Source organism: Lipomyces chichibuensis (genome assembly GCF_038497645.1).
Source record: "Lipomyces chichibuensis strain CBS 12929 unplaced genomic scaffold V1513scaffold_26, whole genome shotgun sequence".
Taxonomy (NCBI): Eukaryota; Fungi; Ascomycota; class Lipomycetes; order Lipomycetales; family Lipomycetaceae; genus Lipomyces; species Lipomyces chichibuensis.
The window spans coordinates 133124-147237 of record NW_027117478.1 but is presented as its reverse complement, the minus strand read 5'-3'; the positions used below and the strand labels follow the sequence as shown (position 1 = coordinate 147237).

Genomic DNA, 14114 nt, shown 5'->3' with positions numbered 1-14114 from the left:
GTGCAGTAACATTGATATTAGCTGCAAGTAAGCCCTTGCGACCGCTCAAGTCATCTGTGATTATGATGTTGCAGTTACGGAGCGTAGTAGCAGATATAGCGGGTTTTACATACACGCCAACGAAACTCTCTCAGGAAGGATATGTCCAGCATGATCTCTTACCGCTTGTCAAAATTTCGATTGCCTGAGAAACAGCCAGCCATTGTTAAATTGGAATTTCGGATATTTACTATAAGCAAACAAATAAGTTGCTTTTAGGATAGTATCAATGAAAAAGGGGATGATTTTTCACTGTACCATTGAGGGAAGGTGTGCGGCTTAATATGAGCAGTCTACGTACTACAAGTTACCCTGCGTGATTGGATTATTGGTAGGGTCAACACTCGCGCGTTCAAAGAGTGATTGTCCAAATGTAGGACGACCGTAATCAAGTGTATCTCCACATCATCACTGTCCTCGAGTACCCTTACGATTACAGGTCATTCACACATCAAGGATCATCAGATATACACTTTGAAACTCGGTATTTGTTGATTTGGCATATATAGTACAGTACAGTATTACGATCCTAAAGATGAGCGATCAAGCAATCGCAATGGAAGTCGATCCGGCACCAGCTACAACGCCTGCGCCGAAAGAGAAACCAGCAAAGAAGCGGTTCGAAGTGCGAAAAGTGAGTTAACAGTCTCTCCTGTATCTCAAGCTACTAATGCTTCGGTAGTGGAATGCGGTGTCGTTGTGGGCGTGGGGTGAGTCTAACAATATCGACTGAGTGAGTCAGTACTGATTTGATAGACATTGTGGTTGAGAACTGTGCAATCTGCAGAAATCATATCATGGAGCCATGTACGTATTCGTCAGTATTCATTTGCCTGTTTCAACTGTTTATGATCTAACGGAGCAGGCATCGAATGTCAAGCGAACCAAGGCAGTGCCACCACGGAGGAATGCCTCGTGGCTTGGGGTATCTGTAATGTAAGCGGTCAACATGAATTTTCGCCAACGATTATGTCTAACTGGATAGCACGTGTTTCACTTTCACTGTATTTCACGATGGCTGAAGACGCGACAAGTGTGTCCACTTGACAATCGGGAATGGTGGGTGTTTCCATCCAATTTATGACAATCGATGCTAACCGTGCTTAGGGAATTCCAAAAGTATGGTCACTAGGAATCGTGTAGTAGATATATACATATAATACAGTCAAAATTCTAAATCACTTTGAGCAACAATCGCCTTCAGGTGGTCTTTCTGCTGCCGAATGCATGTGCGGATCATCTTTTTAAACGCATTGATGTCGCTGCTCATTTTAGCGCGGCCAATCGGTCCTTCCGCGTCATTAGGACCAAATTTGTCCAACCCGCCGCTGCTGACGAATGCCTTGATACTCTGCTGAAGCGTGAGCAAGTGAGGCATATACATGGTATGTGTAATTATGCACCGTAGTAAGATAGCGAGCGAGATTGCCGTTGGGTGCTGCTGCGGCAGCTCTTGCTCTATCTCGCCAAAGTCGGGGTCATGCTCCCCCGATCTGCTTTGACTGATGTAGTTATCGAGACCCAGCTCCAGCAGAGGATAGGAACCAAACATTGCAACGTAGGACTTTATCACGCGAGCCGGCCTGTACGTGGTGGCGACCATGTCAAAGTATTGCGTCACGATTGTGGGGTCGATCGGGAAGCTGCTTTCGGCGATCTTGTTGATCATGTGTCGGGCGCTGTCTATCTGGCCGGCACATTTGTGGCCGTAAAAGAGGACCGAGTACGTCATGAGCGAGACGACGTCGACGGCTCTATCGGTGGGCTTGTCGCGCAGTCTAGCGACAGCCCTCCGGCAGAGAGTGTGCGCGATGTCGATTCGTCCAAGGCGGACGGCGCAGTCCGCGAGTAACTTGAATAAGTCGATGGTGAGTGGTTCCGTTTCAGCGAGCTGCTTAAAGAAGAACAGTGCATCGTACGGGCGGCCGATGCGGATGAGTTGGTCGATGATTTCGGGATAGACGGAGGGCGGGAACGCATACGGCTTCCACTTGGGCCACCTCAAGCTTTCGGAGTCCCGGACGTGGGTGCGGCCTAGATTGACAAGGAAGATAAGGTCATTCTGCGTGCAGCACAGACCGAGAATGATTGGTGCGTACGTGGACCAGCGCAGGGGCTGGCGCAGGCGTGAGAGCTCGAAGAGGAGCCGTCGGTGTTGGTGGTTGGAAATTGTCATTGCGAGCATCTCGCACGTCCGACGGCCAAACGCAAACCGCGGCGGGTCAATGGCAGTGAGAAAGTCTAGCAGCAGCCGCTCGCTAGCTGAACTCTTGACCGCGGCCTCTATGACGGTGTCGACCGCATGCCTGTAGATGTCCCGGTGCGAGGCGTGTGTGGAGGCGGAGAGCGCACGCGAGAGCAGGCCAAGTGCGGTCGCGGGCATGCGCCTCCTACATAGTTCGGCCACAAGCGACGTGATAATGTGTGCTTGTGTGGACGTGTCGAGAGCGCTGAAGAGGATGTAGACGTGTTCGCAGTTGCCGGCGTGCGCCGTGTACACGAGAAGACTCACGATTCGCGCATAATCAACTGTAGTCGGAGTCACTGTCACAACGGAAAGAGCAGGAGCTACCGCAGAAAGCGGAGCGACTGTCGCCGGCCAGACGTCGACCATGAAGCGCGACATTGCCACAGGCTGCTTGCTCTCTCTCGCGAATATGCCGATCATCTCAGTCCATTTCTCCCGACAGACGACATCCTCACGCCGAGACTAATAATTAGAACATTACAGTTACATTATAACACTGCCAAATAACATACCAGCAATCGACCGGTGGCCGTGGCAAACGTACTTGCACATCGGACCCTTCTCATCACACGTGCTGTTCGAGTTCACCAACTTGCACGGCAAATGTGAAAGTCGATGAGGGCGATCCAACTTTAAGTTTGGCGGAGCCTCGTGTCGATTGCCACGACTTCGATTCCGCTGTGTATACGTTGCCTTCGTTTCACAACATATCCCGACGGCATGACGAACTCGAAGTTGATTGCGTATTTGGGTCCGCCGGGAACTTATTCTTTTCAGGTGAGTGTTTCTATGCGATGCAGTTGATATTTCTGGAATCCGCTCACAGGACAGGCCGTGACACAGTACTTTGGCAAGACTCCGGCCGGGCACTACGAATATGTGCCGCTGAACACGATCGCAGACTGTTTCACTGCAGTCCAGGATGGGACAGCAGCCTACGTTGTCGTCCCGTTCGAAAACTCTTCCAACGGCCCCGTCAAGTTCACTTACGACCTCCTCTTGAAGACGAGTCCCAGGCCGAGTATCATCGGCGACACGAACGTGAAGGTTGAACACTACGTTCTTGCCGCGCCAACTACGCTGCAAAGAATAAAACAGAGCGGCGAGAATGCTGTTCGTACGGTGTACTCGCATCCGCAAGTCTGGGGCCAGTGCACACGGTATCTCGCTTCCCACTTTCCGAATGCCGCGAGGATAAATGTAGACTCGACAGCATACGCCGCAGCACTGACGGCAAAAGAAGGAAACGCAGTTGCTATAGCATCGATTGCAGCCGCGGATATTGCGAATGTGGAGGTTTATGCGGCAGAAGTGCAGGATAATCAGGACAACTACACGCGATTTCTGGTCATGGAGCGATATGTCGAAGGTGCCAAACGAACTGAACTGGATCGGTCGGTCGACAGGGAACTTCTTCGACTGTGATTTCGTTGTCGTATGACAATGCGAGTTAGTTTATAGTTTCGCTTGGATAATGCATTGCTGCAATACTGCAAACGGCTAATACGGCGTTGGGTGACTATATTCTTCTGTAATGTCTCATTATTAGGTCATGTCTTGTAATTAAGGTCATCTATTGAATGTTGAATATATTGGGATACATATTATTTGAATACGAGCATATGTTTGAGGTAGACTTCTTGCTTCCGAGATGTCGGAGAGAGCCGACGAAGAATTCTATTACTCGCGGATGCATATAATAATAATGTATGTCATTGTACATCTACTAGCAGGATCATAATTCTACTTTTTGATACTAGAGCATTTTGTACAGTGAAGAATGGCTATTGTTTGATTTAATATTGCTAGACACGCGGGAAATTTCAGTGCAGTTGTACTGACTCTGTATTTTTTGCAAATTTAAGCGGCCAAAAGGAGGCAAGGGTTGCTTTTGGCTATCGTGGTGCTGATAGCTCCATTACAACATATTCCTTAGCTTGGCTTAACAGTCACCAAAATACTGTCGGAACTTGGCCGGGGGAGAGGAAGCGAAGCTGTGGGCACGGGCGCAGTGCAGTGCACGCCATCCCAATTCGGCTAGCTCTTCACCTCGGGTAGGCAGCTTTCGTTTTGCATCTTCACCGTCATTTCAGCTGCTTCTCCTCGACTTCTTGACTTCACCCTCTCCACTCACTTGCAACAACCACCGCCTTCAAGGCACCTCTCCACTCACCAACAACAGGCTATGGCCTCGGCTTCCACGCCGCAGCCGGCGGCGGCTCATCCGCGTCCGATGCAGCCGCGGCCAGCACTCAGGCCCATACTACCAAAGCCCCCAACAATAGCACCGATTGACCGCACAGCAGTAAGTACTCTTGCGTCAGCATCGGCATCGAGTACGACGACGACGACGACGACGACGACAACAGCAACAACGACGACAGCAACAGCGAAAGGACCAGCGCAAACGTCACTTTCGCATCTCGGTTCCCGAGTTATTGGCTCTGTCGCTTCTTCTATTTTCGCCGGTTCAACCACAATCACCCTTCCCCCAAGACCGTCTGCATCAAGGTCAAAAGCAAAGAAGCGTGCCTCCCCAGACCGCGTCATCGCTCTTTCATCAGATACAAACAAAATGCAAGATACCACCGGCTCTAACGCTGCTGCTCTTAAAAAGCGTCGGCGCGCGAAATGTGAGTGCACAAACTTTTCCGCTATTTCCACGGTCCATTCGTGCCTGTTCCATTCGATGTCTGTTCAGCGCTCGTATTTCAGCTCCATATGTCAATTGCACTATACTATGCGCGCGGTAGTTACAACTATTGAAAGTGGCTCCGGCAAGCTGATGTGACCTCATAAGTGACTATCGACACTTTATCGAGTTATAGCTCATCACTATTACTTATTCCAGTTTCTGAAGTTGAGTCAGCCCATCAATTGCACAGCTGCATTAAGTTGAGTGTAATTCTGTCACTCTATTACCCAATGCTATTCCACGCAATGCAATTGACAATTGATATAATATAATGGAGCAAAATGACGATAATAACGCAGATACGAATGACAGACACGGGATGTGGAACGGAAAATTGTCGAATGCTAACAATTTCGTTATGATGCAGTGCCAACTCTTCCAGCCTCTGTGCCTGGCATTGCCTCTGTCGGACTGGGCTCGCTCAAACGTATGCCTTCGACAGCCAGCACGTCCTCATCCGCTTCGACCTCAACGCATGCATCATCAGTAGCCTCGCCTGTGCCTGATCCGGTCTCTGGACCGACTGCTTCGGTTGCTTCACCGCCTAACTCGTCGGCTCCCTCCGCGGCTGCCGCGGGCTGCACCGCCACACCGGCCACACCTCTGCGCCACGCCGGGTCGCGCCCCGGCATCGCAATTCCGCACACAACCCCTCAATCCGAGTCTGCGGGATTCTCATCAGCGTTCGACCTCAATATACTTTCGCCGGACGCCTTCTCACTCCCAGCCGCCTCACCAGACATCTGGTGGCCCCGACTCGATGATTCGTCTTCAATAGACCTCTACGACTCTGACATCGGCATATCGTCCTCGGCTTCGTCGACGCTCGCTTCCGCCTCCGCAGCCGCCCGCAGAAACCTCGACCGCGCGTCTTCCACATCTTCGCTCTCATCTTCTTTTTCATCCTCGACATATTTCTCCGATTCGACCATAAGCACAGCTGTCTCGAGCATCGTTATTGACGAGGAGCCAGAGTTCGACTCCGAGCTCGGAAAGCGCGCAGAATCCGAAATCTCAGACATGATCCACCGCCTCATCACCGGTGACGTCAAGCGCGACCCCGTCGACGAAGAGGAAGATGAAATGCTCTTTGCCGCTCCCACAGACACCTCCTCTGTCCGCCAATCCCGAGCAGTGTCCGAAGGCGCCCGTCCACGTGCTCAGAAGCGAGACCCTCTCCGGCAACTGTTCTCCATCTCGTCATCTATATCATCTAAATCACAACCCAAACAAGCGGAATCCACGGCGACACCCATCCCCTCGCCAAAACCAGGCCCGGCCAATGGCATTTCCGGCCGCGCCGCGTCCGAACCGGCGTCGATCACGATCCCCGCCGAAAAGAACTCGTTCGAGGACGAGTCTGAGAAGGATTTCATACTTAGCCGCGCTCTGCTCGTCAAGAAAGGTCTTGGCAAGACCAAGACCAGCAAGCATCATGCGTTCTCTCGGTTTCCCACTTCAACTGCAGACGCTATTTCTTACGCCGACAACGCGGCGGAAATTGCTATATCCGGCGTCATCAATGAAGACCTGTTTGCGGAAGACGACGACGACGAGATGATCTCCAGCACGACGTCCCACGAAAGCGGGAGTATAGACATTGACGTCGAAGTCGACGGCACTTCCGACGTCCTATTCGGCGGTCTGCACGATCTCGGACTTGTCGACGATGAACAAGATCCATTCACCTTCCTGGACGTCGTCGGTGGCACCACAGGGAACGAAGTTGTCGAGAGCACAGTAGGATGGTGACTGTGTTAATCAAATCTAATAGAAAAGTTCATAGGATGTGGTACGTTTGGAAGGTTTAGGTTTACTTGTTATTTCTGTTGTCATCATGCATTACGTACATTTATAAATACTATTCGTAATGGAGGTTCGGCTTGTTTTTGTACGATAGTGCGTCTAATATCTATTCATCACCAATTACAAACTAGCCAAACTTAAACAGAGCCTATTATGCATTACGCACCGACAGATGCTTACTTCCACCGAATATTATTAGCTGTTATATACCTCCTCGGCAACTTCATGTTCTTTTCAAAAAAAAAAAGCCTCCAGAAAGACCGAAAATACATGATCCCAAACGTCTCTTTGCTGCTAGAACCCTTTTAAGGTATTTCTCAACAATTACCAATGTAACAGGCGACACGCGAAATATGTACTACAAATATGGACTACGAAGTTGCACCAAATTGTTTAAATGAGAGCAGAACAGAAAACTCTTGCGAGCCATCCACTCAAATTTAAATTTATTTTTTTTTTAAAAAAAATACAAACGAAACCAATCCATGCTCCTATATAACATGTATCCGCTGTATCCATATATGTCATCCCATAGTCCAGTCAGGACTCCAAAAAAGCGCCCGCACAGACACACAAAACTAACACACCAAAATAAGCAATAGGAAGGCTTAAGAATACATAGATCCCGAACTATAAGAGAAACATATGAAATGAATGAATGAAATAAGTAAAACAAATAAACAAGTAATAAATAAATAAATAAATGGATGAATGCATAAACGCCAGAGTACAACAAACGCAGATATATACAGCACATACAACCGCACTACACCATTGTCAGCTAACATTACTCCGTAAACAACGATATATCGCATGCGTGAAGAATAAACATGTGACCCATATCAATTCCAATAAATATACAAAACTCCATGTGCGGCGAAAGAACGTATGTATCAAGCAGAAAACAGAAGCCAACTATGCTACTTGGAAATCGAACTGAGGGCTTGCTTGAACAAGAAATCAAAGTCGCGCGGAGCACGGCGCCGCGACGAAGGAATCGACTCGCTGCTAGAAGATTTGAACAAGAAATCAAACTCGGCTGGCGCCCGGCGCTGTTGAGCGCTAGGACTGCTAAGATCTGTCACGCTGCTGCTGCCGCCGCCGCTAGATGGGCTATGGCTGAAACGCTCCGAGTTGGTAGTAACTGGAGCCAGTCCTTTGCGTCGAGGCTTGAACACAACGCTGTCACCAAATCTGCTTGTCCCAGAGATTTCGACCTTGGCAGTGCTTGTCGTAGTGTCTTCGACTTTGTCAATAACCTCAGCACGCACCATCGTATGCGATGCACCTGGCGATGAGGCCGGCGATGAAGTTGTCGAAGCCAGAGAAGCTGGGGCTGAGCCAATAGTATTCGCGGATATCGAAGCATCTGAGCCGACGGATTTCTTTCCAGCGAAATACTGCTCCACAGAGACGCCAGTTGGCGCCGAAGTAGAGGCAAACTTCGGGACAGGTAGATTGTTCGGCGCCGGAGAAGAATGAAATGTAGGACCCGCATACCTATTGGGATCACTCGATTGGCGAATTGGAGTAGCAGGCGCATTCGCGCTCTGTTGTAATTGCGACTGGGGAGCTTGCTGCTTGGGCTGCTTCTTCGACTTCATATGCTTGGAGGTTGTTGGGGTGCAATCTTTATTTTCCACGACCTTATTAGCATCATTGCGACGACGACTGCCAGGTGATTTCACGGGCGTCGTAGTGACATTAGCAACATCCTTGTAATGCGGCGCGATATCTGGTGGTGTAACTGAATACAGTCCCCGGCCTAGCTTATCAAGGACTGGAGAATACTGATACTGATTGGCCACTGACAAAAGTGTAGTCTCGCCCATGTGAATGGAAATAATGTATACCGAAATATTAAGTAATCAACAATAGACGATGGCGGATATGATAGGATTGACCTGTTGGTAATAGAAACGAAAAGTAAGACGGTAATGACAACTGCGATGACTATGAAACAACTTTACAAATGAAATGCTGTTAGCACATCTCGCATCGACATCCTTCCCGACACTACTAACCTGAAGCGACAAATTTAATTGAAAATTTCCGAGATATAACTGACATATGTGAAGAGTGCGAATGAATAGTGATTGGTGCGCGGGGCAAGTCTAGAAGGATCGGGGTGTGCAGGGCTGCTTTATTTAGTGGGTGACGCCACCTGCATCAAAAGCCAACAGGAATTGCGCGCTAAGCTTAATCGGGACATGTGATCTTGTTCCCTTCTAAGGTTAGGGTTGTGGCATCTTTGGCACAGCAGGATCACAAGTTTCTACTTGCAGGTCGGGTTAGGGCGCTCAGTTGTAGATTAGGGTTTAGGATATGACGGATGAGAGGCGCCGGTTTCTCAATAATAATCAGCGATCCGTATTGACAGGCTATTGTCCTGTAAGCCGATTTTTTAGCTATTTATGATGGGATAGCTTTTAAATAACGGCTGGGCACGATACGATATCGCCAAATGGGCGATACGGGGGGAGGGTAATGGTGTGACCAATCAAACACTAGAAGTATTAGTAAGGGTCGCCAGCTCCTTCGGATAACATCAATTGACAAGAGTCTATTGAAGTAGGACATCCAGTTTTAATCGAACTTGATTATCAAAACTATCCGTTGGTCTATACCAGATCCCAGTGTCTAACAGTTTGTTTTACTTTCTTTGCAGATAGCAGAAGTTGAGGCCACTAATGCAGTTTTCAGAAGAGTTCTAGCATTTGAAATTGGTTTCAAAAGTGGCAATGTGTGTTTTAAAAATGGAGCCGAGATTTTAAGTGGCCGAATCCCGTTACAGCAAGAGAGTCACGTGCGCGTTGAGGCGATACGATACGAAATTCACCCATCATATCGTATATCGTACGTCTTAGCGATATTCTAGGCGATAATATCGCCTAAAATATCGCCAGGAGTTTTCCTCTGACGATATCGTATCGCCGACGATACGATATGGTGTAGGCGATATCGTGTCCAGCCCTATTTTAGCTTGCATTAACCAACAGTAACTGTGCCTTTTAGGCAAATATCACCATCTTGCTCAATCCATATCCTCCATTTCTCTGCCCCATCCATGACGCCTGGCCGGGGTGCGATGCCTATCTTGATTTCCTTATCCACAATGACGCTCTGGACACACGAATATCTCACACACTGTATTGTCTTGGATACACCTGAATATGAGATTCCTAGTGCTGAACAAACCTGACGGTCGAACTGTATCCAGGACATGACGAGTACGAGGGACAATGCTCCTTGGACGATGACATCCGGGAGTTGCTCGAACGTGGTGGCGTAGAGTGGGTCGTAGTGGATTCTATGGGCATTAAACGTAAGCGCTGAAAACCTGAACACAAGTGTTCGCGTTGGCGTGAGAGTCGTTTGGAACAATGGTGTAAACATTGCCGCTGTTCAGGTGTCAATAATTTACGACACAGATCCATAGCGGGAAGAACTTACACTTTATTGATCGCCTCTTGCCAGAGCGATTGACAATTTTCTCACTCATAGATCTATTTGGCAGATACACCAAATGTCGCGTCTCAACTATCGCATTGTCAACCTCGCTCTCGATCTCAGTTGAGTTGCTAATCCGTCGCGTGGTAACTTCATTGACTCTATTCCAACTCGATTGATCCCCATCAATGGTGACATCTTCAGTCAATACACATGTCCCCGGCTCCTCACACATTAGGTCCCGCATCCCAAACACAAGTTCACCACCACGCCAGCGGCGGCGTGATTGCCCGGTTAATGGAACACTGGTTGATACAGGATCATATCCGTCTGCAAACAGCGAATTTTCGTCCTGTATAGTCGGGAAGTACGCAAAGTGCCAGCCTCTGGGAATTTTTATTCGTTCCGGAACATACTTACCAGATAGTAATTCCGAATTTTGCGGCGGCAGCCGGAGAAAATCAGGAAATCTGCAAGTGGGTAAATGCGGCCGCAAGGTCTCTTTCAGTAGATGCAAATTGAATCGAGACAAGGGGTCGCGGAGGTACCTCACGCCTGTTGCGGCCATATATTTCAGTCACAAGAGGCTAACTTAACAGATTGGTAAATTCTCGGCCTTAAGATCATAATTTGTTTGATCGACAAATGCCAAAGTATCAATAGAGTTTGTCCGAGGGGCGTATCAGTGGGTGTGCGGGGTCAAAACCGGCAGCCAAATACACTTCTAACAGATGAGTACTAACCGGATGTGATATAGTGCTACATGCGATTACCCGCCATCACTGGGGCTAGGGTTTACTAGTGTGTTATTGCGGACACTCAATCGCACTCGCCTTTAATGTAGACTATCGCCTAACGTCAATCAACTTTCGATCAGCCGTGGTATTGATAATTCACTGAGGTCGGCCAAATTAATTGCTATCAGCCATTTGGTGTCCTTGTCTTTCGCTCTTTACGGCAGTCCGGTCGTGTCTGGGTGAGACCACGATGGCAGAGTCTGTGAATATCGAGGATGTTGTTGCCTGGCGGGCGAGGTTGTTTAGTATCGCCGAGGAGCTCTCGCTGACTCCTGAAGAGTGGGGCCCCTGTTCGGTTCACATGATCTTTTACATGTTAACATGACTGTCTAGATTTGACACGTTCTTTCCGTATGTTGACAATGTGTATAAAATACACGGAAGAAGCTCAAACTCGAAACTGGCGACCCTGACAGAGACCATGTACTATCAATGCCGGATAGACAATCGCGCAGAGAAAGCCAGTCGCAGACAGAGAACGACACACGATCTAGTGCTCAACGACGACCCAAACCCAGTACCGATTGATCCGGCCGTCGTAGCTGCTAGCTCAGAGGAAGTTTTTACCGCGGTTCTACTTGAGGAGCATAATCATGGACTCTCAGATGTAGCCTCAGCCGAACAGCACACAGAATCTCCCGGACGACCAACGAAACGGACGCGAAACCGGAAGCCACGAGAGACTTGTCAATGTGATATGAAGATTAAGGTCGTGAGAAGTCTGGATGAGAATTGGAAGCCAACTAAGTACGTTATTACACGAACAAGTGAGGAGGGTCACTCGCATGACATCTCAATGTCAGATCGCATCGTTAAGAACCACAAAGTCCTTGAGCTCATGAACCCCGACCAGCCCGTCGAGAGGAAAAGAATGACAGCGAAGGAGAAGCGCGCGTACGATGTCGACGCGCTACTGCAGCAGATTCAGGCCAAATACAATGACCTGGAAGACAGTCTTCGGGAGAAGTATCCTAATGACAAGAAGAGACTGGATACGACCATGAGAAAATGGGTCAACGAGCTGCAACGGACGGGCACGCAGTTTCTGGCGGCACCGCTAGAGTCGTTTTTGTATACTTAGGTGATTATACATGTCATGTTTACGTATATTTTTGTTATTTGGTGTTCATTTCCCGGCGTATTGTTGTTGTTAATGGACTTTGCTTGATTGTTCTCAACTCTTGATTCTGTCGAGTAGAGTACAATGCTTTATAGTTGAGTAAGAATATGTAGAGATAGCCGACTGCACAAATTAACATAAGCTTTTCGAATGCGAACTTGTACATCAGTGTGAAAAAACAATCCCGATCCATTAGTCTATGTATCAAACTCACATATAGCACAAACAACAAAAACCTGGCGAAATGTCAACAACTATTAACATGACATCAGCGTACAAATAAGTACAGTATTTAATAACTACTAATCGTTACATTCAATTAAACATATGCGCATTTATCCTATTCTGCTCAAATTAGGCAATTCAGCCGTTCAAGCATAAAATTATCTGTTCACTTTTATGCAAGTCATTCTAGATGCAACCAAACTCTACTAGGACCTGTGATACATCATAGTAAATTTGTTTAATCCTTACGGATCTGATTTCCGTTCGCAACCGGAAGCGCAGCATTCTTCTTCCCTTGCTGGATCTTGGCGACAGCGTACACGAGACCAGCCAGAAAACCAATGATGATGGCCGACACGGAAAACAAAGTGACTGCAGCTTCAAAAAAGATGAGACCTGAGAGAGCGATAGGAAGCTTGTTGAGGGCGCCTACCATAGAATAGGTAGTCGACGAAGTGACACGGACACACCAGGCCGAGGTGTACGAGATGAATACGGACGAGAGACCGGAGAAGATCATGGCAGAAATGAGAGCGGTACGGTGCTCGGACGGAAAGTTGCGCTCAATGTTTTCTGCCGACCAGTCCTCGAGGAGGAGCGAGCACGCGAGAAGAACGGGGATCGAGAGCAAGTTGTTGTAGAACATGGTGTCAAAATCCTTGAAGTTGGTGAGCTTGATACGCTTACGCATGCCAAGAACGTAGGTAGCTGACGACAAGCAATTGGTGAACATCCATATGTAGCCCGCGTTAAGAGCAGCGATATTGGTAGCAGCATCACCCTCAGATCCGTACGACTGAATCGCATTTCGGATATCAGCCCATGCCGCGACGATGGACGACAAGACCATGAGGCCAAAAGAGAAGAGAGCAAGACCGGTGACGGAACCGCCAAACCAGAGAACCTCACCATAAGCGATCAAGATAATGGTCAAGTTCTTGAAAATTGTGTACACCGGAATGGAGAGATACTGGAGAGCCTTCGATGAGGTGTAGATCATGATGACCAAAAGAGCAGAGATAGGGAACCATTTCCGTGCCTCCTGAACGTTAAAGTCGCGGTAGGAGATGATTTTCAGGGATTTGCATGTCTGGATGGCGACAACGCAGACAACGGACTGAACAGTCAGATATCACGCACAAAAAATGCATCAATTTTGCAAGAACATACCTGGACCATGAGCAAGAAGAAATTGAGATTGAAGGAATATCCCGAAAGAACATATTTATTAGTGACAGTCATGAGAATGGACGCGCCACAGTAGGAGAAGATGGATAGGACCGGGGAATTGGACAAGTTGCTGACGAGTGACTTCTGCGCACCACCCGCCAGGGCGCCGACACCATCAAACTCGGTCGTTCGCTCAGGGACTTCGATTCTGTATTCCGACTTTTCCTTTTCCATTGTGTACAAGTGTTCGTGACGAGTAGGACCGAAGACCTGATAAGGCGGATAATGGCGTAGCGAGTGAGAGAACAACGGCGCAAGAGTCTAAATATGCCGTAAACAACGGATTCCAAATAACTGTAATACCAAGTTGGCAACAATTACAGGACGGGAACAGGAATGAACTGGAGACTGGTCCTTAGACCCAAGGATTAGAGGAGGCGGCCTCGAAAAGAGCGCGCAGCCACGGACACGCCAATTGTGTCACCCCAATTGTGAGCTGTGCAGCCAGCAGCAAGAATTAGCATATTAGAGATATTTTGCCACCAAGCCACCAATGAATTGTGT

The 14114-nt window shown here is 48.3% G+C and overlaps 8 protein-coding genes across 8 annotated transcripts; 4 read left to right on the top strand and 4 right to left on the bottom strand.

Annotated features, from left to right (window-relative positions):
- The first annotated feature begins 349 nt into the window (after positions 1–349).
- Positions 350–1206, top strand: V1513DRAFT_448402 (uncharacterized protein). Its single transcript, XM_066898533.1, has 6 exons — positions 350–673; positions 722–749; positions 796–846; positions 905–975; positions 1025–1098; positions 1147–1206. Exons 1-6 carry the CDS (start codon positions 575–577, stop codon positions 1169–1171), a joined length of 348 nt encoding a protein of 115 aa, XP_066752477.1. The 5' UTR covers positions 350–574; the 3' UTR covers positions 1172–1206.
- On the bottom strand, positions 975–2905 carry V1513DRAFT_448400 (uncharacterized protein). Its single transcript, XM_066898532.1, has 2 exons — positions 2800–2905; positions 975–2749 (listed from the first exon to the last, which is right to left on the bottom strand). Exons 1-2 carry the CDS (start codon positions 2851–2853, stop codon positions 1205–1207), a joined length of 1599 nt encoding a protein of 532 aa, XP_066752476.1. The 5' UTR covers positions 2854–2905; the 3' UTR covers positions 975–1204.
- V1513DRAFT_144550 (PheA Prephenate dehydratase) lies at positions 2858–3871 on the top strand. Its single transcript, XM_066894222.1, has 2 exons — positions 2858–3064; positions 3119–3871. Exons 1-2 carry the CDS (start codon positions 3008–3010, stop codon positions 3710–3712), a joined length of 651 nt encoding a protein of 216 aa, XP_066752475.1. The 5' UTR covers positions 2858–3007; the 3' UTR covers positions 3713–3871.
- A 531-nt stretch (positions 3872–4402) lies between these two features.
- V1513DRAFT_448397 (uncharacterized protein) lies at positions 4403–6937 on the top strand. Its single transcript, XM_066898531.1, has 2 exons — positions 4403–4920; positions 5350–6937. The coding sequence occupies exons 1-2, from the start codon at positions 4473–4475 to the stop codon at positions 6732–6734; spliced, it is 1833 nt and encodes a 610-aa protein (XP_066752474.1). The 5' UTR covers positions 4403–4472; the 3' UTR covers positions 6735–6937.
- A 771-nt stretch (positions 6938–7708) lies between these two features.
- On the bottom strand, positions 7709–8893 carry V1513DRAFT_480203 (uncharacterized protein; the record flags this gene model as incomplete). The annotated part of the gene is made up of 3 exons (XM_066900325.1): positions 8813–8893; positions 8601–8741; positions 7709–8568 (listed from the first exon to the last, which is right to left on the bottom strand). The coding sequence occupies exons 1-3, from the start codon at positions 8856–8858 to the stop codon at positions 7709–7711; spliced, it is 1047 nt and encodes a 348-aa protein (XP_066752473.1). The 5' UTR covers positions 8859–8893.
- A 766-nt stretch (positions 8894–9659) lies between these two features.
- Positions 9660–10923, bottom strand: V1513DRAFT_448391 (uncharacterized protein). The gene is made up of 2 exons (XM_066898530.1): positions 10242–10923; positions 9660–10189 (listed from the first exon to the last, which is right to left on the bottom strand). The coding sequence occupies exons 1-2, from the start codon at positions 10804–10806 to the stop codon at positions 9777–9779; spliced, it is 978 nt and encodes a 325-aa protein (XP_066752472.1). The 5' UTR covers positions 10807–10923; the 3' UTR covers positions 9660–9776.
- A 132-nt stretch (positions 10924–11055) lies between these two features.
- On the top strand, positions 11056–12308 carry V1513DRAFT_417380 (uncharacterized protein). The gene is made up of 2 exons (XM_066895867.1): positions 11056–11314; positions 11369–12308. The coding sequence occupies exons 1-2, from the start codon at positions 11226–11228 to the stop codon at positions 12114–12116; spliced, it is 837 nt and encodes a 278-aa protein (XP_066752471.1). The 5' UTR covers positions 11056–11225; the 3' UTR covers positions 12117–12308.
- On the bottom strand, positions 12194–14063 carry V1513DRAFT_465474 (uncharacterized protein). Its single transcript, XM_066900038.1, has 3 exons — positions 13932–14063; positions 13551–13871; positions 12194–13497 (listed from the first exon to the last, which is right to left on the bottom strand). Exons 2-3 carry the CDS (start codon positions 13782–13784, stop codon positions 12619–12621), a joined length of 1113 nt encoding a protein of 370 aa, XP_066752470.1. The 5' UTR covers positions 13785–13871; positions 13932–14063; the 3' UTR covers positions 12194–12618.
- Between the last annotated feature and the right edge of the window lie 51 nt (positions 14064–14114).